Here is a 24,871-nt window from a genome sequence, read left to right on the forward strand (position 1 = left end):
TCATTGGTGTCAGTGGGAGGAATAGTGTCCCATCATTGGTATCAGTGGGAGGAATAGTGCCCCATCATTGGTGTCAGTGGGAGGAATAGTGCCCCATCATTGGTGTCAGTGGGAGGAATAGTGTCCCATCATTGGTGTCAGTGGGAGGAATAGTGTCCCATCATTGGTATCAGTGGGAGGAATAGTGCCCCATCATTGGTGTCAGTGGGAGGAATAGTGCCCCATCATTGGTGTCAGTGGGAGGAATAGTGCCCCATCATTGGTATCAGTGGGAGGAATATTGTCCCATCATTGGTGTCAGTGGGAGGAATAGTGTCCCATCATCCATCTCCCCCCCCCCCTTTCCCCTCACCATTACACCACCACCACCAGCCTGGACCAGTGATACAAGGCAGGATGGATCCATGTGCCAATTTCTGACCCCACCATCTGAAATCCAGACTCATCAGACCAGGCAACGTTTTTCCAATCTTCTATTGTCCAATGTTGGTGATCCTGTGAGAATTGTAGCCTCAGTTTCCTGTTCTTAGCTGACAGGAGTGGCACCCGGTGCGGTCTTCTGCTGCTGTAGCCCATCTGCTTCAAGGCTGGATGTGTTGTGTGCTCAGAGATGGTATCCTGCATACCTTGGGTGTAACGAGGGGTTATTTGAGTTACTGTTGCCTTTCTATCATCTGAAACCAGTCTGCCCATTCTCCTCTGACCTCAACAAGGCATTTTCCTCCACATAACTGCCGCTCACTGGATATTTTCTCTTTTTCCCACCATTCTCTGTAATCCCGAGAGATCCCAGAAATACTCAGACCGCCCGTCTGCCACCAACAGCCATGCCACCTTCAAAGTCTCTTCAATCCCCTTTCTTCCCCATTCTGATACTTGGTTTGAACTTCAGCAATTCGTCTTTACCTCGTCTAGATGTCTAAATGTATAGAGTTGCTGCCATGTGATTGGCTGATTAGCAATTTGTGTTACCAAGCAATTGAAGAGGTGTACCTAATAAAGTGGCGGTGAGTGTACATTGATGAACTGTATAATATGAACACAAAGCCAGCGCTGATCTTCCTTAACGCTCTTCAGTTTCTCAATCATCCTCAGCTGTCTGCGATGATCAACGATCGGGATGAGGACACGCTGAGCTACATGAACAACTTACAGGTAAGTGTCCTGGATATGATAGGATGCCATTTATTCACCTTCAGATGTGAAAGTTTACCAATAACCGGAGGTGAAGAAAAAAAAAAAATAAACGTTTCGCTGTAGCCCTTAGGCTGGGGTGGCTTCAAAGTCGCCCGACTCTGAAACCGCCCCGTACAGCGTGACTTCAGCGGGGCGTGCAAAGTGACTTCTATAATAGAAAAGTCAATGCAAGTCGCCCCCAAAGTAGAGCAGGAACCTCTTTCTAAGTCGGAGTGACTTGAGTTGCTCAGATAAGAACGGTTCCATTGCACTGAATGGAGCGCGACTTGTCAGGGGGCTAAGTCGCATGATAATACCACATTACCAAAAGTATTGGGACACCTGCCTTTATACACACATGAACTTTAACCGCTTGCCGACTGCTCACAGTATATTTACTGCGGCGGTCAGCCCCTCACAGGCAGAGCGACGTATGTCTATGTCGCTAGCCTGTGAGGCTCTGGGGAGCTCCCGCGCGGTCACTGACCCCCCCCCCCCCCCGCGCGCTTGTGACTGGCGGACCCGATGTCCACCGGTCACTCGACGATCCTCGAGGGGAGAGGGAGAAAGGCAGGCGGGTAATGTAAACAAGCCGCCTGTCATTCTCCCCTGTGTAGAAACAGTGATCATACAGTTCTACTATGTAGGACCGTTGATCACTGTTCCTACAGCCCAAGCCACAGCCAATCACAGTTAGAATCACGCCCCTAGGGACACACACAGCCCCTCCCTCTCAAATACAGTTAACCCCTTCACTGCCAGTGTATTTTTACAGTAACAGTGCATATATATAGAACTGATTACTGTAGAAATGTCACTGGTAACCCCAAAAGTGTCAAAAATGTCAGTCAAGGGTCCGATCTGTCCGCCGCAATGTTGCAGTCCCGCAAAAAAAACCTCGCAAATCGCCACCATTAACGCGTTAAAAAAAAAAACAACAAAAATGACAAAAATCTTTCCCTTTTGTTAGTAAACGCGATAACTTTTGCGCAAACCAATCAAAATACGCTTTTTGTGATTTTTTTTTTTTTTTACCAAACATATGTAGCATAAAACAAATTGTCCGAAAATGTTAAAACATTTTGATTTTTACATTTTTTTTGGCGGGAATTTCATAAAAAAAAAATTGAAAAATATTGCTATTTTTGCAAAATTGATGCTATTTTTTTGTTTATAGCGCATGATCAAAAAATCGCACAGGTGATCAAATACCACCAAAAGAAAGCTCTGATTGTGGGAAAAAAAGGACGTGAAATTTGTTTAGGTACAGCATTGCACGACCGCGCAATTGTCCGTTAAAGTCACGCAGTGCCGAATCGCAAAATAGTGCCTGGTCAGGAAGGGGGTAAAATCTTCCGGGGCTTAAGTGGTTAATGGCATCCCAGTCTTAGTCCATAGGGTTCAATATTGAGTTGGCCCACCCTTTGCAGCTATAACAGCTTCAACTCTTCTGGGAAGGCTGTCCACAAGGTTTAGGAGTGTCTATGGGAATGTTTCTCCATTCTTCCAGAAGCACATTTGTGAGGTCAGGCACTGATGTTGGCCGAGAAGGCCTGGCTCGTAATCTCTGCTCTTAATTCATCCCAAAGGTGTTCTATGGGGTTGAGGTCAGGACTCTGCAGGCCATTCAGGTTCATCCACCCCAAACTCGCTCATCCATATCTTTATGCACCTTGCTTTGTGCACTGGTGTGCAGTCATATTGGAACAGGAAGGGGACATCACCAAACTCCTCCCACAAAGTCGGGAGCATGAAATTGTCCAAAATGTCTTGGTATGCTGACACCTTAAGTGCCGGTTCACACTACCGCGGCACGACTTCGGGGCGACCTGTGAAGTCCCGTGCACCACGACTTCGGCGCTACTTGCACGGACTTCATATAATGAATGTCTATGCAGGTCGCCCCGAAGTAGTACAGGAACCCTTTTCTAAGTCGGAGCAACTTGTGTCGCTCCTATTAGAACGGTTCCTGTAGCACACAATGGACCGCGACTTGTCAGGCTGACAAGTTGCCTGACAAGTCGTGGTAGTGTGAATGGACACTAAGAGTTCCCTTCACTGGAACTAAGGGGCCAAGCCCAACCCCCTGAAAAACAACCCCCACACCATAATCCCCCCTCCACCAAATGAGTTGGACCAGTGCACAAAGCAAGGTCCATAAAGACATGGATGAGTGAGTTTGGGGTGGAGGAACCTGACTAACCTGCACAGAGTCCTAACCTCAACCCGATAGAACACCTTAGGGATGAATTGTTGCAGATTCCTAACTTTTGTTATTCTGAAGAAATCATTGTTTGTTCCTCGGTGCTGAGTGGGTCAAATGGTAGTGGTTTCATAATTGCCTATCAGCTGTGCAGTTGCAGGGCTCTAATGAGTGAATCTGCTGGGGCTGGGAGGATCTCACCAAAAATGACATTTCTGTTGCAGGGGATGCCAGAAATCTGACTTGTATCTTAGTGCAGACTTCTGGGAAAATTGGTGAGCCAATCATACAAGCAGGAAATGTTTCTGGGGGTGTGGTCAGTATACATTCTGTGTACAGAACAGCTCTAGGCGGCCATATTGTATTGTGTTTTCAGAAAATTACAGCAGCTGCAGATTAAAAAGGAAAGGTCATTTTTAATAACATTCAATTACAATATGATTTGTATCGCAATTCTATACGCTATATTGCTTTTTTTTTTTTTGCTTTTGTTTTTTTCCCATGAAAGTGGAGTTATCCTTTAACTACTTCACATCACACCTTCAGGGTAAAGTGGTTATACTGGGATCATGGTTGCAGCTGTAGCCATGTTCCCAGTATCGCAATGTGCAGCCGGTGAATCTGCTTTCCTGTAGAAGAGATCACAGCGTCTGTACAGCTGTCTGATCACTCCTACAAGGTTTGGAAGGGGGTCCCTTTATATCTGTCTAGCTGCACAAAGAGAAAGGGCAAGTACATCTTTACTCGCTCCTCCTCTGTGACATCACAAAGTGGAAGCGATGAGGGGGACGTCACAAAGTGGAAGCGGTGAGGGGGACGTCACAAAGTGGAAGCGGTGAGGGGGACGTCACAAAGTGGAAGCGGTGAGGGGGTCGTCACAAAGTGGAAGCGGTGAGGGGGACGTCGCAAAGTGGAAGCGGTGAGGGGGACGTCGCAAAGTGGAAGCGGTGAGGGGGACGTCGCAAAGTGGAAGCGGTGAGGGGGACGTCGCAAAGTGGAAGCGGTGAGGGGGACGTCGCAAAGTGGAAGCGATGAGGGGGACGTCACAAAGTGGAAGCGATGAGGGGGACGTCACAAAGTGGAAGCGGTGAGGGGGACGTCACAAAGTGGAAGCGGTGAGGGGGACGTCACAAAGTGGAAGCGGTGAGGGGGACGTCACAAAGTGGAAGCGGTGAGGGGGACGTCACAAAGTGGAAGCGGTGAGGGGGACGTCGCAAAGTGGAAGCGGTGAGGGGGACGTCGCAAAGTGGAAGCGGTGAGGGGGACGTCGCAAAGTGGAAGCGGTGAGGGGGACGTCGCAAAGTGGAAGCGGTGAGGGGGACGTCACAGTGGAAGCGGTGAGGGGGTCGTCGCAAAGTGGAAGCGGTGAGGGGGTCGTCGCAAAGTGGAAGCGGTGAGGGGGACGTCGGAAAGTGGAAGTGGTGAGGGGGACGTCGGAAAGTGGAAGTGGTGATGGGGACGTCACAAAGTGGAAGCGATGAGAATTTAGTCGCTTCCGGTTTCAGTTTGATGCTTACAAGCTGTTCCCGACTTGTAGAGCACCTGATCAACCAGATCTCGGGTTGATCAGATGCTTTTGAGGGCAAAGGAGAGATCTGGGGTCTAATAGACCCAGATTAAGTAAACCCCAGTTTTAGTAAATCAACCTCTTGGGATAGTGGTGCTTGTCACCAGAAGTTGCTTCTTCTTCATTCACTGTCACTCAGCTGAGCCTTGATGTTCAGCGTCAGACCTGCTAAACCTCTTTCTGTTTACCATAGGTGGAGGACATCACACACCTGAAGTCAAGTTGTAAAATCAAATTCTATTTCAACTCCAACCCTTATTTCAAGAACGACATGATCATCAAAGAGTTCCAGTTTGGCCCCTCCGGTGAGTTCCGTGTCTGCGTTCTTTCACGTCTGTTGCAGGCTTTCAGAGCATGTGATCTTATATTTTGTTGTTTTTCACTTCTGCTTCACACCTCAATTTTTTTCCTTTGCAGCTGCTGTGAATATCTGTGTATGTTTGGGTTGATGTGATAATATAACGCAGGGGTGGGGAACCTTTTTCTGCCAAGGGCCATTTGGGTATTTATAAAATAATTTGGGAGCCGTACAAAATTATCAACTTAAAAATGTGCCTGTTATATTTAGTCAAACATTTAATTAACTCCGCCCTAATGTGATGGCTGGAACTGCTTCTCTTAGGTGAGGTGTGTGATGTTAGCTGGTATTGATGATCTTGCTACTCGCAACTGGTTTTCCAGGTTTGCGTCGGTCAGTCTGGAGCGCAGTCCACTCTTTGTGATGGTAAATTTTGAAAAGAATTGCTGGCTGGTACTGCTGGTGGGTACAGCTGGCTGGTACTGCTGAGGGTACTGCTGGCTGGTACTGCTGGCTCAGGCTGGTACTGCTTGCTTTGTACTGTGGGTACTGCTGGCTCAGGCTGGTACTGCTTGCTTTGTACTGTGCTGTGGGTACTGCTGGCTCAGGCTGGTACTGCTGTGGGTACTGCTGGCTCAGGCTGGTACTGGGCTGTAGATACTGCTGACTCAGGCTGGTACTGTGCTGTAGGTACTGCTGGCTGGTACTGTGCTGTGGGTACTGCTGGCTGTTACTGTTGTAGTTACTGCTGTGGGTACTGCTGGCTCTGGCTGGTACTGCTGTGGGTACTGCTGGTTCTGCTGTGGGTACTGCTGGCTCTGACTGGTTCTGCTGTGGGTACTGCTGGCTCTGGCTGGTACTGCTGTGGGTACTGCTGGCTCTGGCTGGTACTGCTGTGGGTACTGCTGACTCTGGCTGGTACTGCTCTGGGTACTGCTGGTTCTACTCTGGGTATTACTGGCTCTGGCTGGTACTGCTGGCTCAGGCTGGTACTGCTCTGGGTACTGCTGACTCAGGCTGCTACTGTGCTGAAGGTACTGCTGGCTGGTACTGTGCGTACTGCTGGCCCAGGCGGGTACTGCTGACTCAGGCTGCTACTGTGCTGTGGGTACTGCTTGCTCAGGCGGGTACTGCTGGCTTGTATTGTGCTGTGGGTACTGCTGGCTCAGGCTGGTACTGCTGGCTGGTGTTGTGCTGTAGGTACTACTGACTCAGGCTAGTACTGTGCTGCTTTTATTGCTGGCTGGTACTGTGCTGTGGGTACTGCTGGATGTTACTGCTGGCTCAGGCTGGTACTGCTGGTTGGTACTTCTTTGGGTACTGCTGGCTGGTATTGCTGTGGGTACTGCTGGCTCAGGCTTTTACTGCTGTGGGTACTACTGGCTATTATTGTTGTGGTTACTGATGACTCCTGGTCAGTACTGCTGGTTCTGCTGTGGGTACTGCTGGCTCTGGGTGGTACTGCTGTGGGTTCTGCTGGTTTTACTGTGGGTATTGCTGGCTCTGGCTGTTGTGGTTACTGCTGGTTCAGCTGTGGGTACTGCTGGCTTTGGCTGGTACTGCTGGTTCTACTGTGGGTACTGCTGGCTCTGGCTGGTACTGCTGGCTGTGGGTACTGCTGGTTCTAGCTGGTACTGCTGTGAGTATTTCTGGTACAACTGTGTGTGCTGCAGGCGGTAAATGCTGCTTAGGTGAAGTGTAGTGGCACCGCGCTGGAAGAAGAAGAATTGATGTTTCCTGTATTGGTCACAGGCGGAGTGCATTTGATATCACTCCACCTGTGACTCACTCAGACTGTCAGAACGGAATCGGAACTATACAGGAAGCATCGGCTCCATTCTGACAGATCCGCTGAGAGACACAGACTCGTCTGCACAGGGGCCCGGACCAGATGACTTTGTGGGCCGCAGGTTCCCCACCCCTGATATAACGGCTGTAGATTTAGGGTTTCTTTCACACGGGTTTTCTGCCTGTTGGACTTTTTGTTCAGCGGGCCGGGGATCGATCTACCGCGAATGACAGCTCCGTCTCCGCTTACTTTGCAGAGACGAAGCTGTCAGATCCCCGCTCTCCTCTATGGGAGATCGGATGAAAGCAGACCGCCTGTCCTTTCTTATTTGATCCCTTCCGATCCAATCCTCCAGACAGATGGAAAATAGGGTTTCCATCCATCTGGATTTCACGGACCACATCGGATAGCAGCGGGTGTCAGCACAAATGTCACCGCTGACATCCGCTGCTCCATAGGGGTGCATTGAGCATCTGATCAGGTCCGCCTGAAAAACTGACAGGGACCGGATTGGAAAGCCGTGTGAAAGGGGCCTTAAGATAATTTTTAAAAAGGAACTAGAGATGCACTGAAATTTTCTCCACGTTATCAGCATTTTGCCGAAAAAAAGAGTAAAAGGTGCTGAAAACTGCCACTATTTTAGGCCCCTTTGACACTTATGTGACCTAAAAGTCACGCGATTTTACCGCAATTGTTTTTTGCAGAGATTTTACCGCACTTTTGCCATAATTTTGACTGGACTTGAAGCAATGCCAATGTCTATGGATCTCAAAATGCAATAAAATCGGCCCAAAGTAGTGCAGGAACTACTTTGAAGTCGTTGCGACTTGAAGTCGCACAGATATGAACGGTACTCACTGGAAATCATGGAGTACGACTTGTCATGTGACTTTGCTGTCCCAAATCGCAGAACAAGTGTGAAAGGGGCCTTATTGTGCTTATGGCTTTTTTTTTTTTTTTCATAGGTCATGTGACTTAAAAACCCGCATCAAAAACGTAACACGGGTGCGTTATTGATGCGCTCTTGCTGCGTTTTTAACCACTTAAGCCCTGGAAGATTTTACCCCCTTCCTGACCAGGGTTTTTTTTTTTTGTGATTCGGCACTGCGTGACTTTAACGGACAATTGCGCAGTTGTGCGACGCTGTACCTAAACGAATCTGACGTCCTTTTTTTTCCCACAAACAGAGCTTTCTTTTGGTGGTATTTGATCACTTGTTTTTTTTTTTTTTTTTTTGATCATGCGCTATAATCAAAAAAAGAGCGACAATTTTGCAAAAATAACAATATTTTTCACATTTTTTTTATATATGAAATTCCCCCCAAAAAAATGTAAAAATCAAAATTTTTTTAACATTTTTGGCCAATTTGTTTTCTGCTACACATGTTTGGTAAAAAAAATCACAATAAGCGTATTTTGTTTGGTTTGTGCAAAAGTTATTGCATTTACTAACTAAGGGAAAGATTTTTGTTTTTTCTTAACGAGTAATGGCGGCGATCTGCGATTTTTTTTTTTTTTTTTTTTTTTTTTTTTTTTTGTGGACAGATCGGACCCTTGACTGACATTTTTGACACTTTTGGGGGTACCAGTGACATTACTACAGTAATCAGTGCTATACATATGCACTGTTACTGTAAAAATGACACTGGCAGGGAAGGAGTTAACTGTATTGGAGAGGGAGGGGTTAAGTGTGTCCCTAGAGGCGTGCTTCTAACTGTGATTGGACATGGCTACTGGTGTAAGAACAGAGATCAACGGTCCTACATAGTAGAAGCATCTGATCTCCATTTTTACACAGGGGAGAATGACAGGCGGCTTTGTTTACATTAGCCGCCTGCCTTTCTCCCTTCACGGCGGACGATCGTGAGTGACCGGCGGACATCGGGTCCGCCGGTCACACGCACTGACTTGTTAGAGAACGAGCCGGGGTGGGCGCGCGCACGCTCGCCCGCTATTGGCTCACAAGCTAGTGACGTACCCATACGTCGCTTTGCCTGGCCGGGGCTGACCGCCGCAGTATATGTACTTGCGGCGGTCGGCAGCCGATTAAGTGCATTTCAACGGCAATGTGTGTTTTTTTTTTTTTTTTTTTTTGCTGACCAAAAATGCAGCAAGCAGGATTTTTAGCACCACAACGGAAACGCAACGGACCAGAGTGAAGATATACATAGAATTTTAAGAGATGCATTTTTCTTGAGCTTTTCTTGTGCTAAAGGTGCCAATAACGGCGTACAATAAATTCATATTCATTTAAATTTCATCATGTTAATTAAAATATTATATATATAATGTATGTGTGTCGTCGGGATAGGATGCATGGGACACGGCCCTGCCTGGGCGTATGCTATACTATGCTCTGTGTGAACAAGGAAAAAGGAGTAGTATGCCATTGCATAGCCATGTTCCTATTGCTTTCTTGACATTTATCATATTGGTTTACTTAGTGTTGAAATAATTCCGTGTATGTGTGTGTTTTTATATTCATAACATTTTTTAATTCTTTTTTCTAATTTAGGGCGCCTCACCTCCCACTCCACTCCCATTCGATGGTGGCGGCGGCAAAACCCAGAATCGTACAAATCTGGCAACTCCACACCGAGTTTTTTCAGCTGGTTCAATGATCACAACTTTCCAGCAGCTGACCGTATAGCCACGGTAAGTTTCCCAGTATGTATGTATTTAGGATATGTGTGTATATAGCCATAATGTATTGTGTTTTTGCTAAGTCACCCCCAGAACGGACTGATTTTGTAATAAATTGTCAGGATAGCATGCAGTAGACAAGGTGCGTTCAGTTTAGGCTCTTTATGAATTTTGTCATAGCAGTTCACATTCTGAATTTATTCTAAATGGTCAGACTGAATTTAAAGCGGAGTTCCACCCAAAAGTGCAACTTCTGCTTTAAATCCTCCTGACCTGACATTCCACATTAAGCATGTAATATTTTTTTTTGGGGGAGGGCTGGTAACTAGATTTGACAGGTACCCGCTCCTACTTCCGCTAGGCAGCTCGGGCAGAAGTTCTCTTCTCCCTTTCCCTCCCTGCAATTTTCTGGGACATGTCAGAGGTCCTGGAAGGTTGCCCGGCCATTCACCTCGCGCAGCGCATACCCAGCTGTGAAGTCGCTAGCTGTCACAGCCGGTTGCCCACACTTGTAATGCGAGAGGAGTGAGGCTTCAAGTGGCTGGATCCTGGGTCAGGTGAGTGTGTTTATTAAAAGCCAGCAGCTACACTTTTTGTAGCTGCTGACTTTTACTAAACACAAAAACGTTTTACAACCACCCTGGCGTCCCTTGTGATCATCAGTGCCCTGATTATCAGTGCAGCCCCATTATTGTCCCATCAGTGCTCCCTCATCAGCGCCCATTAATGCAGCCTCATCATTGCCTCCTCATCAGCGCACATCAGAAGAAGAAAAATGACCGACTTAAAAAATGATCATCCAGTGCCCATTAGTGTGGCCTCATCCAGTGCCCATTAGTGTGGCCTCATCCAGTGCCCATTAGAGCGGCCTCATCCAGTGCCCATTAGAGCGGCCTCATCCAGTGCCCATTAGAGTGGCCTCATCCAGTGCCCATTAGAGCGGCCTCATCCAGTGCCCATTAGAGCGGCCTCATCCAGTGCCCATTAGAGCGGCCTCATCCAGTGCCCATTAGAGCGGCCTCATCCAGTGCCCATTAGAGCGGCCTCATCCAGTGCCCATTAGAGCGGCCTCATCCAGTGCCCATTAGAGCGGCCTCATCCAGTGCCCATTAGAGCGGCCTCATCCAGTGCCCATTAGAGCGGCCTCATCCAGTGCCCATTAGAGCGGCCTCATCCAGTGCCCATTAGAGCGGCCTCATCCAGTGCCCATTAGAGCGGCCTCATCCAGTGCCCATTAGAGCGGCCTCATCCAGTGCCCATTAGAGCGGCCTCATCCAGTGCCCATTAGAGCGGCCTCATCCAGTGCCCATTAGAGCGGCCTCATTCAGTGCCCATTAGAGCGGCCTCATTCAGTGCCCATTAGAGCGGCCTCATTCAGTGCCCATTAGAGCGGCCTCATTCAGTGCCCATTAGAGCGGCCTCATTCAGTGCCCATCAGTGCTGCCTCATCAGCGCCCATCAGTGCCGCCTCATTAGTGCCCATCAGTGAGAAAGAGAAAAATTACCTATTTTACAAAACTTTGTGACAAAAACAAAGAAAAAGTTGTTTTTTTTGTTTCCCGATCTTTTATATTCTGCTAAACAAACAGGAAAAAAACCCAGTGGTGATTAAATACCACCAAAAGAAAGTTCTCTTTGTGTGGAAAAAATAAAACCATTTCATATGGGTACAGTGTTGCATGACCGCGCAATTGTCATTCAAAGTGTGACACTGCTGAAAGCTGAAAATTGGCCTGGGCAGGAAGGGGGAGAAAGTGCCGGTATTGAAGTAGTTAAAAACAAACAGACATCACCTGGTAGAATGTTAGAGACACACCTATTCATGTGAGTGTGCTGCTATTGTCCTCTATTCGGTCTACTATACATGACATTTCTGCAGATCATCAAAGAAGACCTTTGGCCAAATCCTTTGCAATATTACCTAATGGGGGAAGGTGAAAGTGATGACCACGCGGCTGAGGACAGGTCAGTGAGTTGATTGCGTTGTCCTTTTCCACCTGCGTGTTTTGTTCTGGTGGTAACGGTTCTGTGTGTTTTTAACAGCGACCCCGACAACACCGATGACTGTGTGGTCATAGTGGACGATGATGATGAGGACAACGACGATGAAGAAGGGGAGGAAGATGAAGAAGAAGATGATGAAGATGAAAATGAAGTACACGAAATTTCTGACAATGCCGACAAGCAAGCAGAAGGTAAATATTACAAATGTTTTTTTTTGAGCAACCGTACTCCACCAGGGTTCTCTGGAACCCGAGGGCTCCTCCATAAGGTTGCATAGGGGTTCCTTAACCACCTCCTGACTGCGCACTGAAGCTTTACTGCTACAGTCTGGGCCGGCTGTGCAAAATCATGTGTGTATGTATGTTATATATACATACATACAGTACAGACCAAAAGTTTCCACAGTACACAAACACTGGCTAGGCACACATTTAATCCTTTAATCGCCCCTAGATGCTTAACCCCATCCCTGCCTGTGTTATTAGTACAGTGACTGTGCATATTTTTAGCACAGATCACTGTATTTGTGTCACTGGTTCACACAAAGTGTCAGTTACTGTCTAACTGCAAAATTGCAGTCCCGCTATAAGTTGCTGATAGTGGGCATTGCTAGTATTACATATAAAATTCCACTATAAAGACCATAGACAATATACGCTTATTGGGATTTTTTTTTTTTTAGCAAAATACATATTGGCTCAAATTTTATGAAAATTTGATTTTTTACATACACTTTTTTTTTTTTTTTTTTTAATTTTTCGATCTTCTTTCCTTTAAAGCCAAAAAAATAAAATACCCAGTGGTGATCAAATGCCACCAAAAGAAAGTTTTTTTTTTTTGTAAAAAATGATATACATTTTGTTTGGGTACAGCGTTGCATTTATTGTTTAGATTTATTTAAACAATAAAATAAATACATTTATTTATTGTTATTTTTATACTAGTAATGGTGACAATCAGCAGCTTATAGCGTGACTGCGATGTTGCAGCAGACATTCGGACACTAAGTGACGCTTTGTGGGAACCAGTGACACTAATACAGTGATCAGTGCTAAAAAATATGCACTGTCACTGTACTAATGGCACTGACTTGGAATTGGTTAAGCAGAGCGATCAAAGGGTTAAATGTCTGCCTAGCCAGTGTTTGTGTGTGCTGCTTTTACTAAGGGAAGTGAGGGATTTTGTTCCCTGCTTTGCAGGGACATAACAGCCTTGACTTTCCGGATGACAGGACAGAGCTCTGCCTTGTTTTACGTAGACGGGCCTCAGTTCTGTGCCTCTGCCCGATTGGTGGATGCCGGCAGACATCCAGTGCCCGACACCCGCTTATCAGCTTCTGCTGGGAGGAGTCCCAGCAGAAGAGGCGCCCCCTAGGTGGGAAGTGCAGAATCACGAGTATATATACATGATTCTTCACAGGAGGGCCGCCCTGTAGCTAGCAGTATATCTGCAATGGGACGGTCCGGAAGGGTTTAAGAGTCTTTACAGGGATAAAACTGGGGGGGGGGGGGTGAGAATACTGAGATACTGCATGTTGTTGTGGTGTTTTTATTTATTTTTTTATCTTTATACTCTGACATATAATTAAATTCCCTGATAGGATCGCCTTTGAGGTCGCAGTGTTTTCTGGCTATTATGACCAGTTCGCTCATTAGCTTGGGTTCTAATTTTGGAGTCCCCCCCCCCCCCCCCCTTTTCAGGGTATTGCAGCCTCCTTCATAGCCAGTCCCTCCCTCCGTGTGTGTGGTGTGAATTGAGCACAGCAATGTTTTATTTCCCAATGTTTTATTCCCCACCCCCCCTTTACAGATAATGCCTTGAGAACTTTATCCTAGTCCCATTACTCTACATTTTGGCTGTTTGCGCCGTCCTTCACTTCACAGTATGTAAGTATGATTAACTATGTGCTGAAAGCCACATGTGCGTAGAGATAAGAAATATACCAGTAAATTAACCCCATGAGTACCAGCATGTATGTAGCTTTTCTTTACCAGACCTGTGTTAAAGAGATTGTAAGGCAGAACGTGCATTCTATGCATTAAATGGTTTTTAAATGCTGTATATGAAAAGTGTGGGGGGGGGGCATTTGTATTCACCCCTTTTACTCTGATACTCCTAACTAAAATCTAGTGGAACCATTTGCCTTCAGAAGTCACCTCATTAGTGAATAGAGTCCACCTGTTTGTAATGTAATCTCAGTATAAATACAGCTGTTCTGTGAAGCCCTCAGAGGTTTGTCAGAGAACCTTAGTGAACAAACCGCATCATGAAGGCCAAGGAACACACCAGACAGGTCAGGGATAAACTGACAGGCGAAGTGTAAAGCAGGGTTAGGTTATAAAAAAAATCTCCCAAGCTTTGAACATCTCACAGAGCGCTGTTCAATCCATCATCGGAAAATGGAAAGCGTTTGGCACAACTGCAACCCTACCAAGACATGGCCGTCCACCTAAACTGACCGGCCGGGCCCCTACCAAGACATGACCGTCCACCTAAACTGACCGGCCGGGCCCCTACCAAGACATGGCCGTCCACCTAAACTGACGGCTAGGCCCCTACCAAGACATGGCCGTCCACCTAAACTGACCGGTCGGGCAAGGAGAGCATTCATCAGAGAAGCAGCCCAGAGGCCCATGGGAACTCTGGAGGAGCTGCAGAGGCCCACAGCTCAGGTGGGAGAATCTGTCCACAGGATAACTATTAGTCGTGCGCTCCACAAATCTGCTCTTTATGGAAGAGTGAGAAGAAGAAATCCATTGGTGGAAGAAAGCCATAAGAAGTCCTGTTTGCAGTTTGTGAGAAGCCATGTGGGGGACACAGCAAACATGTGGAAGAAGGAGCTCTGCTCAGAGGAGACCAAAATTCAAATTTTTGGCCTAAAAGCAAAACGCTATGTGTGGGGGAAAACTAACACTGCACATCACCCTGAACACACCATCCCCACTGTGAAATATGGTGGTGGCAGCTTCTTGTTGTGGGGATGCTTTTCTTCAGCAGGGACAGGGAAGCTGGTCAGAGTTGATGGGGAAGATGAATGGAGCCAAATACAGGACAATCTTAGAAGAAAACCTGTTCATGTCTGCAAAAGACTTGAGACTGGGGCGGAGGTTCCCCTTCCAGCAGGACAACAACCCGAAACATGCAGCCAGAGCTCCAATGGAATGGTTTACATCAGGGATATGCAAACTGGCCCTCCAAATGTTACGGAAGTCCCATGAAGCATAGCAAGACTTTGACAGCCACAAGCATGACACGCAGGGGCACGATGGGACTTTTAGCCACAGTTTGCATATCCCTGGCTTAGATCAAATCCTATTCATGTGTTAGAATGGCCCAGTCACAGTCCAGACCTAAATCACATTGAGAATCTGTGGCAAGACTTGAAAATTGCTGTTCAGACGCTCTCTATCCAATCTGACAGAGCTTGAGATATTATGCAAAGAAAAATGGGCAAAAATGTCCTCTCTAGATGTGCAAAGCTGGTAGAGACATCCCCAAAAAGACTTGCAGCTGTAATTGTAGCGAAAGGCAAAGTATTGACTCCGGGAGGGGGTGAATACAAATGCAGCCACACTTTTTTTTTTTTTTTTTTTTTTTATTTGGATCATTTATCATTTTCCTTCCACTTCACAATTATGTGCCACTTTGTGTCGGTCTATCACAAAAAGTCCCAATTAAATACATATAAGTTTTTGGTTGTAACATGAGAAAATGTGGAAAATTTCAAAGGGTATGAATACTTTTTGAAGGCACTGTAAATCCTTTATTTGTTAATAAAAAAGGTACTTGCATTGTACAATGTAACACAGAACAGTATACAAACAGACCGGCAGTTGGTCCGACAGCGTGATGACATCGGCACTAGCTCCGCCCCTGCGTGTTTCGTCGTAGGGTATTTTTTTTAAGGGGATCAGTGAGCTTTCATTGCAATCAACCTTGCCTGGAGTTGAAAGTCTTCGGTGTGTGGCCTTTTATGGTATCCTTCAAACCTGCTCGTTATTTACCCTTTTTTTAGGATGGATTTAGCTTAACCACTTACCGACCGCCCACCGTGTATTTACGTCAGTCCTTTGACGCTATATACTGGGATTATGGCTGCCATAACCCTGGTATTTTTTTAAACGGCAGGCGGTGGGCTTGAGATCAGGGTGGTCCCAGCGGTGGATTCACCGCGGGATCACCCTTAGGCGGAAGAAGTGCCCTCCTGCCGCGTCCCGGACATTTTCCCCGCCTACCGGACCCGCTGGCAGCGGGGAAAACGATTCGGTCCCGGCTCCTTACAGACAGGAAGTCGAGTGAGGGCAAGATGGTCTTGGAGGACCGGAGCGACGTCAAACGTTGTTGCTTAGCAACCGGTTTAAAGGGCTGATTTTTTTTTTTTATTTATTTTTTTTTTTTTTTAGATGTGAGGTCTTTTTGACCCCAGATCTCACAATAAAGAGGTACTGTCCTGCATATTTCTATTACAAGGGATGTTTACGTTCCTTGTAATGGGAATAAAAATGATCAAACTTTTTTTTTTTTTTTTTAAACTGAAAAAATAATAAAATGGGGAAAAAAAAAACTAAAGCACGCGGTCGCGTTAGCTCCCGCACAGAAACGAACGCATCCGCAAGTCCCACCCACATATGTAAACAGTGTTCAAACCACACGTGAGGTGTCGCCGCGATCGTTGGAGCGAGAGCAATAATTCTAGCCTTAGACCTCCTCTGTAACTCTAAACTGGTAACCTGTACAAATTTTTAAAGTGTCGCCTATGGGGATTTTTAAGTACCAATGTTTGTCGCCATTCCACGAGCGTGCGCAATTTTGAAGCATGACATGTTGGCTATCTATTTACTCGGCGTAACATTATCTTTCACATTATGGGAAAATATTGGGCTAAATTTACTGTTTTTCTTATCTTTTAATTCAAAAAAGAGAATTTTTTCCAAAAACATTGTGTTTGGAAGACCGCTGCGCAAATACGGTGTGATAAAAAAATATTGCAACAATCTCCATTTTATTCTCTAGGGTCTCTGCTAAAAAAAAAAAAATATATATATATATATATGTTTGGGGGTTCTAAGTAGTTTTCTAGCAAAGAAAAAAAGGATTTCTCTTACGTCCTCCGACAGTCGCCGCCACCTCTAAGTCATCACTATTGGGTATTGACTTCCTCTCCGCAGGAGTAGCTAAGCATAAGACTTAGTCAAAAGAACAAAGTATTTAGCATAGACACACCCATGGGGGCTGTCCCACTGGTCAATACCCCCCTGCAGTGATTCCCTCCCAACTCAGTTTGTCTCTGCCTAGCGTCGGGAGTAGTCAGGCTTCCCTGTGCTGGGGCTACAGCCTCAGCCTTCTAATCTTTTCTTTTGATTTTATTTTTAAAATGTCAATTTTTTCTTTGCTTTACTAGCTGTTTATTTTGTCAGCTTAGTTTAGTCGTATCTTCAGATGAAGATGGATTTTGCGGAGCTGGGAATCAGACTGGCCGCCCTGGCTCTCCAGGGCAGAGGGTCAGAGGGATCCCCAGCCCGCCATCGAGCGTTCGGCCATGTGTTCGTCCTGGCATTATGAACGACCCATCCCTGCTCGCAGCAGGGATGCAGCCTGTGAGGTGGCTACCTCACTGGACACATCTACAGTGCTGCAGTGTCCTTTTCTTGGCTAACGGCATTCCCTGTTAGATGAGGACATCGGCTTTCCGTTCATAGAGGCACCCCACGCCATCTGGTACAGGTAAGTACTTTCTGTGTGGGGCCTCTGTCTGGGGTGGCAGTCCTGTGTTGCTGTGTGTTCCCCATGTCTGTGCCTGTGTGGGGCTCCCTGATGCGATCCCTGTGGGGGTCGCTTGTACATGCGCTGCTGTGTGTTTTTGGGGGCCCCTTCCCCTGTGTCACTTCTTTTTTTTTAGGGTTGCAGACTGCGTGTGCGGCGGCCGCAGCGGGTAAAAACCGCGCGGTCCGCCATTTTTAGTATGGGCAAGCATGTCTGGCTTCACTGTGGGCTTATCTGCATGCTGTTTTGGCGCCATCTTATGTGTGGCAAAACGATGTTCCAAGCACATGTTTGGCGGCCAACTTGCCGAAGCCTCCCATTCAGTTCTATGGGCAGCCATTTTCCCTGGGTCTTGCAGCTTATAGTTCAGCCTCTGATGACCTCACTTCCTTTTCCTCTGAAGCAGCGATCAATGTGGTAACACTCTGTGGGGGCTCTGCAGACTGTCTCTTCCATAACTCTCTGTTTTGTCCTTCCTGGCTCAGTTTCTTCTCCTTTTGGGGGTCTTTGGTCACTGTACATATAACGGTGGGCTGCGCACTCTGCAGCGATTTTAAAGGGCCAGTACCTTTTATTGCACTGTTGTTGTTTTTTAACTTGGGCAATGGAATCTCAGGACAGCAAATTCCCTCCAGCCTTGGTGGGGGACCCCAGTCCTGCTGTGGCCCCTGTTATACCTGATTTGGCTGCTGTAGTGGCTTCTTTAGTGTCCAAAATGGAGGGCTGATGGCTGAACGTGCTGCTAGGAAAAGGCCCAGATTATCTATCTCCTCTAATTCAGATGGTGATGTGGCTGCTGCGGCGGGTGTGCCCTTTTCAGGGTCTCGCTCATCCCTGCACCCTCTGGGGTCTGAGGTGGAGGCGGAGGCGGAGGGGGTTGATGATTCTCCCCCGAGGTCGCCTGAAGAACGCGCGACCATGGATGAGTTGATTTCTTCTGTGAAAGAAACCCTACACTTGGAGGATGAGCCCAGTCCTCCGGGCATTGTGTCCTCTTTTGGTACACACAGGACCCGCAAGTTTTTCCCTGCCCCGCTGAGTTTCATTACACTGTGAATGAACTGTGGCGCACTTTGAAACGTCCATTCACGGTACCTAGTCGGTTTAAATTGCTTTATCCCTTTGCGCCGGCTACGGAATCGCAATGGTGTGTGCCTCCACAGGTGGATCACACTGTGGCCGTGTTAAACATGACTACCTTGATTCCTACTGAGGAGACCCCGGTTTTTCGGGATCCCACGGACAGAAGGTTGGAGTCTCTAGCCCGCCATTCCTACACAGTGGCGGGTTCCTTGCTCAAACCTTTTTTCGCGTCTGTCCTGGTGGCTCAGGCGGTGGCTGATTGGACTAAGGTGCTTAGACTCAACCTCGCGTCTGATTCTGCCACGCTGGCTATGGTGGACCAAATTCACCAAGGAGTCATGTATTTGTGCGATGCGGCCTTAAATGAGGCCCCTTTGGTAGCACGCCTATCTAGTGTTGCTGTGCTTAACCGTCGACTGATCTGGCTGAAGAGCTGGTCGGCTGACCAGACATCACGGAAAACAGTTGCTGATTTTCCCTATGCTGGTTCACGCCTTTTTGGCGAGGCGTTGGATTCCTTGGTAAAAGGCGTCACGGGGGGCAAGAGCACCATGCTGCCCCAGAACCCGAAGAACAAGTCCTTTCGTGGCAAGCAGGGTTCCGCCTCTCGACCCAATCAAGGGTCCTTTCGTGCCTTTAGGAATCAAACCAAGGGCAAGCCCTTCAAGGGCCAAGGTAGCCAGAAGAAGCCCTGGGCGGGCAAGCAGAAGTCGGGCAATGCCAGTGCGGTGGGTCAATCCGCCTCTGCCTGAAGGGGCGCCCTCACCCATTTCAGGGGTGGGGGGACGTTTGCGCGGTTTCCTCCAACCTTGGCTGCTCCGAATTCCGGACAGGTGGGTTCAGGAAATCGATCAGGGTACAAGATCGAATTCCTTTCCCGGCCGGCGGACAGATTCTTTCCCTCAAATCTTCATTTGACCCCAGGGCGTCTGCAGGACCTGCGTCAAGCAGTGCAGGACCTCCTTGCCCAGGGGGTGATTGTCCCGGTGCCTCATGGGGACAGGTTTCCGGGGTTTTATTCCAATCTGTTCACTGTGCCCTGAAAGGAGGGCAAGGTGCGTCCTATTCTGGACTTGAAAGCGCTGAACCGCTTCATGCGCGTTCGAAAGTTCCGTATTGGAATCCCTCTGCTCGGTGGCCTCCCTGAGTCCAGGGGAATTCCTGGCCTCTATATACCTGAAGGATGCGTACCTACACATCCCCATTTTCGAGGGTCACCAGAGGTACCTTCGGTTCGCATTAGCGGAGGAACTATCAGTTTGTGGCGTTACCTTTCGGTCTCGCTTCGGCTCCAAGGGTTTTTACCAAAGTGTTGGCACCTGTTCTGGGCCTGCTAAGGGCTCAGGGCATTGCGGTCTTGGGATATCTGGACGATCTCCTCTTAAGATCGAGTGCCAGCTAGGACCTACTGCGCGATCTGTCCACTACAGTACAGACGCTCCAGGAGTTCGGATGGACCATCAACGTACACAAGTCGACCTTGTCTCCTTCGGTTCGTCTTCCCTATCTGGGAATGGTTCTGGACTCTTCTCAAGCAAAGGTGTTCTTGCCGGAGGACAAGCTCCGGACCTTACAGGACGAGATTGGGTCCCTCAGGGACGAGCCATCCTCGTCACTCAGGACCTGCATGCGGTCCCTAGGGTTGATGGTATCGGCTTTCGAGGCGATACCCTTTGCTCAGTTTCACACACGGTCTCTTCAAGCGGAGATCCTGGCCAGAATGGATCTTCTGTGGTGGCTTCAGTCCCCGGCTGTGTCAGAAGGAAAATCCTTCCGTCCGTTGCTGTTGACGGTGATTACCACGGATGCCAGCCTGTCGGGCTTGGGTGGAGTCCTGGGCAACCTGTCTGCCCAGGGCACTTGGTTGGGGAGGAATCCTCCCTTCCGCTCAACATATTGGAATTGAGAGCGATCAAACTCTGTCTCTTCCAGTGGTCGGATCAACTTCGGGGCCGTCCTGTTCGGGTACAGACAGACAATGCTACCGCGGTTGCTTACATCAACCACCAAGGGGGCACCAGGAGTGCCCGGGCGGCCCGGGAGGTGACCGACATTCTGTCTTGGGCCGAGACTCATGTTCTGGCTATTTCAGCAGTTCACATTCCGGGTGTGGAGAATTGGCAGGCCGACTATCTGAGCTGCCAGACCCTGGACCAGGGGGAATGGTCCCTACACCCGGAGGTCTTCCAAATGCTGTGTGCAAAGTGGGGATCCCCGGACGTGGATCTGTTCGCATCTCGGCTAAATCACAAGGTGGAAAGATTCGTGGCAAGAACGTGCGATCCATGGGCGGGCGCCTCGGATGCGTTGGTGGCCCCTTGGCATCAGTATCGTCTGATATATGCCTTTCCTCTGATTCAGTTGTTGTCCAGGTTCCTTCGCAGGTTACCCTTGGAACCGAACTTGGTGATTCTAGTGGCACCGGACTGGCCATGTCAGTCCTGGTACGCCGACGTTGTTCACCTGGCGGTCGAGCCTCCTTTGCGGCTGCCAATGCGGGAAGATCTACTGTCTCAGGGACCGATCTTCCATCCTGCTTTACAGTCGCTGACTTTAACGGCCTGGCTGTTGAGACCCAGGTCCTGAGAGACAGGGGTCTCTCCTCAGAGGTCATTCCTACTCTTATCAAGGCTAGTAAAGCCTCATCTGGTAAAATCTATTACCATATCTGGAAAGCTTATTTCGCCTGGTCTCAGTCCAGGGGGTTCTCCCCACGCTCATACTCGGTGACGAGAGTGTTGGCTTTCCTTCAGACTGGTGTGGACCAGCGCTTGGCGCTGGCCACGATTAAGGGCCAGGTTTCTGCACTGGCTGTTCTTTTTCAACGCCCTGTGGCATCTCATTCCTTAATTCTAACCTTTTATTCAAGGTGTGCGACGTTTGGCTCCTCCTCGGAGGGAGCCTTTGCCTCCATGGGACTTGAACTTGGTTCTGTCCGTATTACAGCGTTCTCCCTTTGAGAACATCCGGGAGATATCGTTACCTCTGCTGTCTAAAAAGGTTGCTTTTCTAGTGGCGATCACTTCGGCTCGCAGGGTGTCAGAATTGGCGGCGTTGTCTTGCCGCTCTCCTTATTTGGTGGTTCACAAGGATAAGGTGGTCTTGCGACCTCATTGGTCTTTTCTCCCTAAGGTGGTCTCTGATTTTCACCTTAATGAGGACATTGTTTTGCCTTCGCTCTGTGCGAAGCCCAAGCATCCTAAGGAGGTTGCATTGCATTCCTTGGATGTTGTCAGGGCGATTAGGGTATACCTGTCGTCCACTGAGTCCTTTCGGAAATCTGATTCCCTCTTTGTCCTTCCTGAAGGACCTCGGAAGGGCATGGCCACGTCTGCAGCGACCATTGCCAAATGGATCAGACAGACCATTGAACAGGCCTATGCTTTGAAGGAATGGGTTCCACCCTTCCCTGTTAAGGCGCACTCTACCAGATCATTGAGTACGTCCTGGGCCTACCGGCATCAGGCCTCGGTGGCCCAGGTGTGCAAGGCTGTGACTTGGTCGTCAGTGCACACCTTTTCCAAATTCTATAAGGTGGATGTTCTGGCATCAGCTGATGCCTCCTTTGGCCGCAAAGTTCTCAGTGCGGCAGTGTCATAGGGGACCCTTGTTGTTTTGTGGGTCCCTGGCTGTTCGGGTGTTTATCCCCTGGATATTTGTTTTCCTGGGTTGTTGTTCCCTCTTGAGCCTTTTCTATTGCCTAGAAGGTTCTCTTTCTGTGATGTGGGTACTGCGTTGCCTTTTCTGCGGTTGCGTCTCCCACCCCTTATGTCTACACTGCTTTGGGACTTCCCAATAGTGATGACTTGGAGGACGTAAGAGAAAACGGAATTTTTGTAAAATCTTACCGTAAAATTCCTTTCTGAGTCCTCCGACAGTCGCTGCCCCCGCCCCTCTTTTGGGGTTTTTTCTTGTACACTTACTGCTATTCTACCAAACTGAGTTGGGAGGGATCACACTGCAGGGGGGGTATTGACCAGTGGGACAGCCCCCATGGGTGTGTCTATGCTAAATGCTTTGTTCTTTTGACTAAATCTTATGCCAAGCTACTCCTGCGGAGTGGAAGTTAATACCCAATAGTGATGACTTAGAGGTGGCGGCGACTGTCGGAGGACTCGGAGAAAGGAATTTTACGGTAAGATTTTACAAAAATTCAGTTTTTAGCTTGTAAACACCGTGTCAGAAATAGGCCCGGTCCTTAAAGTGGTTAATACTGCTAAGTGGATCTTTGATCTCTGTCCTCCTTTTTAGGTACCGATAATGAGGAGGAGGAGGATGAGGATGCGGAGGAAGAGTCTGTACCCGAAGACTTGATGGAGTCCACCATGGAAGAAGAGTCAGAGAACATTGTGGTGGATGGAGATGATTCTGCAGAGTCGTCGTCGTCGTCATCATCGGAAGAAGGAGACTCTGAGTAGGAGGAAGATGATGGCATCTAGCTGATATTAGGAGGTGCAGGGGAAAGCCGCACCACCCCAACTAGAAGGCGAGTTGCACTGCAGGGAGAAAGATAGAGGTGTTCTGGAAACACAGTGAGTGCAACTGTCATAGGAATATAGAAATGTGAGGGGCTTCCTTCGCCCAGCTCCACAGCACATTCAGTCAGGGACAGCCCCATGTTAAAAGCTTTTCTAGATCATAGAGTGGGGAAGCGAGTCTCCGATTCTTACCCACTGCAGGCTCCCCATAGCATTTTGCACTGCAACTTAGGCCCACCGGAGCCAAACTTTAACAACTTTTAATTAAAAAAAATCTTTGTTTTTTGTTCTGTTTTTTTTTTATTCATGAAGAGCTTTTTTAGCTAGTAATTTACTTGCAGTTTTATAATTCAGGTGTTGGTGTTTCATTATTTTGTGTTTTTTTTGTAGTTGCAAGAGTGGTACCTAAACACTGCTTGTGCCGCTTTGTGAGGAGGGGGAGGGGGGGGGGGCATTATGTTTGCCGATTCATTACAGAAATGTCTTTTTTGTAACTAAATTGAGAAAAAATATTGAATACAGGGTTGGTTTCATCTTTTTTTTGTTCCCAGTACATACTAAAGCATTCCAGTTTTTTGTTGTTGGTTTTAGCTTTCAAATCTTTTATTTTCTGCATCTGGTTGTACAGCGCCAGTGTGTGTGTGGTAGTGACGCATCATTGCCGATAATCGGGCTGTGCAGTGGACATGAAGCAACCAACGCAGAGCCTGGGGGTGGTTTGCATACATTTCTCAGCATGCTGTGCAATCACTTTGACATTTAGGGGTTGATTTACTAAAGGCAAATAGACTGCAAAGTGGAGTTTCACTCTGCAAGTGCAGTTGCGCCAGAGCTTAATAAATGAGTAAAAGCTTAGCTGACTTCCAGCATCCAATCATGTGCAATCAAAAAATATTTTTTTATTTTTTTCCTCACAGGTGATTGGGTATTCTTTGCAAAGCGAAGGTTAATCTCATTTGCTAAGCTCTGGAGCGACTGCACTTGAAGAGTGCAACTGCACAGTCTATTTGCCTTTAGTAAATCAACTCTATGGGCTGTAATAAGGGTAATATGTACAGCAAGCTTTTAGAAAGCATTTGTAAGTTTTGAGCAGCTTTTTTTTTTTTTTTGAAGCCTCTTAAGCAGCCTTCAGTTCTGGTTTGTATATTTTAAAAGGACGAGTTCATGAATTTTTAAAACCTCCCCCTTTCCTGATCCTTACCTCCTACAGCTTCGGCCTTCTGAGCGGTCCGCAGCTCCTGGTAAAAATTCAAATCCTGGGCTGCTTCCCCCCCCGCAGGTCATTTTTTCCTCCTATGGCTGTAGCCCTACCGGTAAAAATAAAATGCTAGACTTGGTACCCCTGCTGGTCTTTGCATCCTTCTATGGCTGTGGACTCCTGTACTGTCTGCAGCCATGCTGGTAAAAAAAAAAAAGCAAGTGCCAGGCTGCTTCCCCCCCAGCCCCGCTCCCTACTAAGCTGCCCCCCCTGCTGGTCTTTGCTTCCTCCTCCTATGGCTATAGCCCTACCGGTAAAAATAAAATGCTAGACTTGGTACCCCTGCTGGTCTTTGCTTCCTTCTATGGCTGCGGACTCCTCAACTGTCTGCAGCCCTGCTGGTAAAAAAAAAAAAAAAAAGCAAGTGCCAGGCTGCTTCACCCCCAGCCCCCCTCTCCCTACTATGCCACCCTACCTTTTGCAGGTCGTTACTTCTTCCATATATGGCCCCTTGTACTGTCTGCAGCCCTACCGGTAAAAATAAAGTACCTGGATCACTACCCCTGCTGGTCCCTAATGCCTTCTATATCTGCAGCTTTTCTGGTAAAAATCAAGAGCCAGGCTGCTTCCCTCCAAACCTCCCTAATATGCCACTGCACCCCCTCCATG

General features: G+C 47.8%; 1 protein-coding gene across 1 annotated transcript in view; it reads left to right on the plus strand.

Annotated features, from left to right (window-relative positions):
- LOC309560135 (uncharacterized protein) overlaps positions 1-23,249 on the plus strand; it is a 31,459-nt gene extending 8,210 nt beyond the window's left edge. Inside the window, exons 2-7 of the mRNA XM_082263681.1 lie at positions 1,078-1,155; positions 5,140-5,251; positions 9,549-9,688; positions 11,556-11,641; positions 11,720-11,871; positions 22,778-23,249. Of these exons, the coding sequence (XP_082119807.1) occupies positions 1,078-1,155; positions 5,140-5,251; positions 9,549-9,688; positions 11,556-11,641; positions 11,720-11,871; positions 22,778-22,944 (735 nt within the window). The 3' untranslated portion in view covers positions 22,945-23,249. The remainder of the gene's footprint in view (positions 1-1,077; positions 1,156-5,139; positions 5,252-9,548; positions 9,689-11,555; positions 11,642-11,719; positions 11,872-22,777) is intronic.
- Positions 23,250-24,871: the final 1,622 nt, after the last annotated feature.

Source organism: Pelophylax lessonae (assembly GCF_965119305.1).
Source record: "Pelophylax lessonae genome assembly, chromosome: 7".
In the NCBI taxonomy this organism is placed as follows: domain Eukaryota; kingdom Metazoa; phylum Chordata; class Amphibia; order Anura; family Ranidae; genus Pelophylax; species Pelophylax lessonae.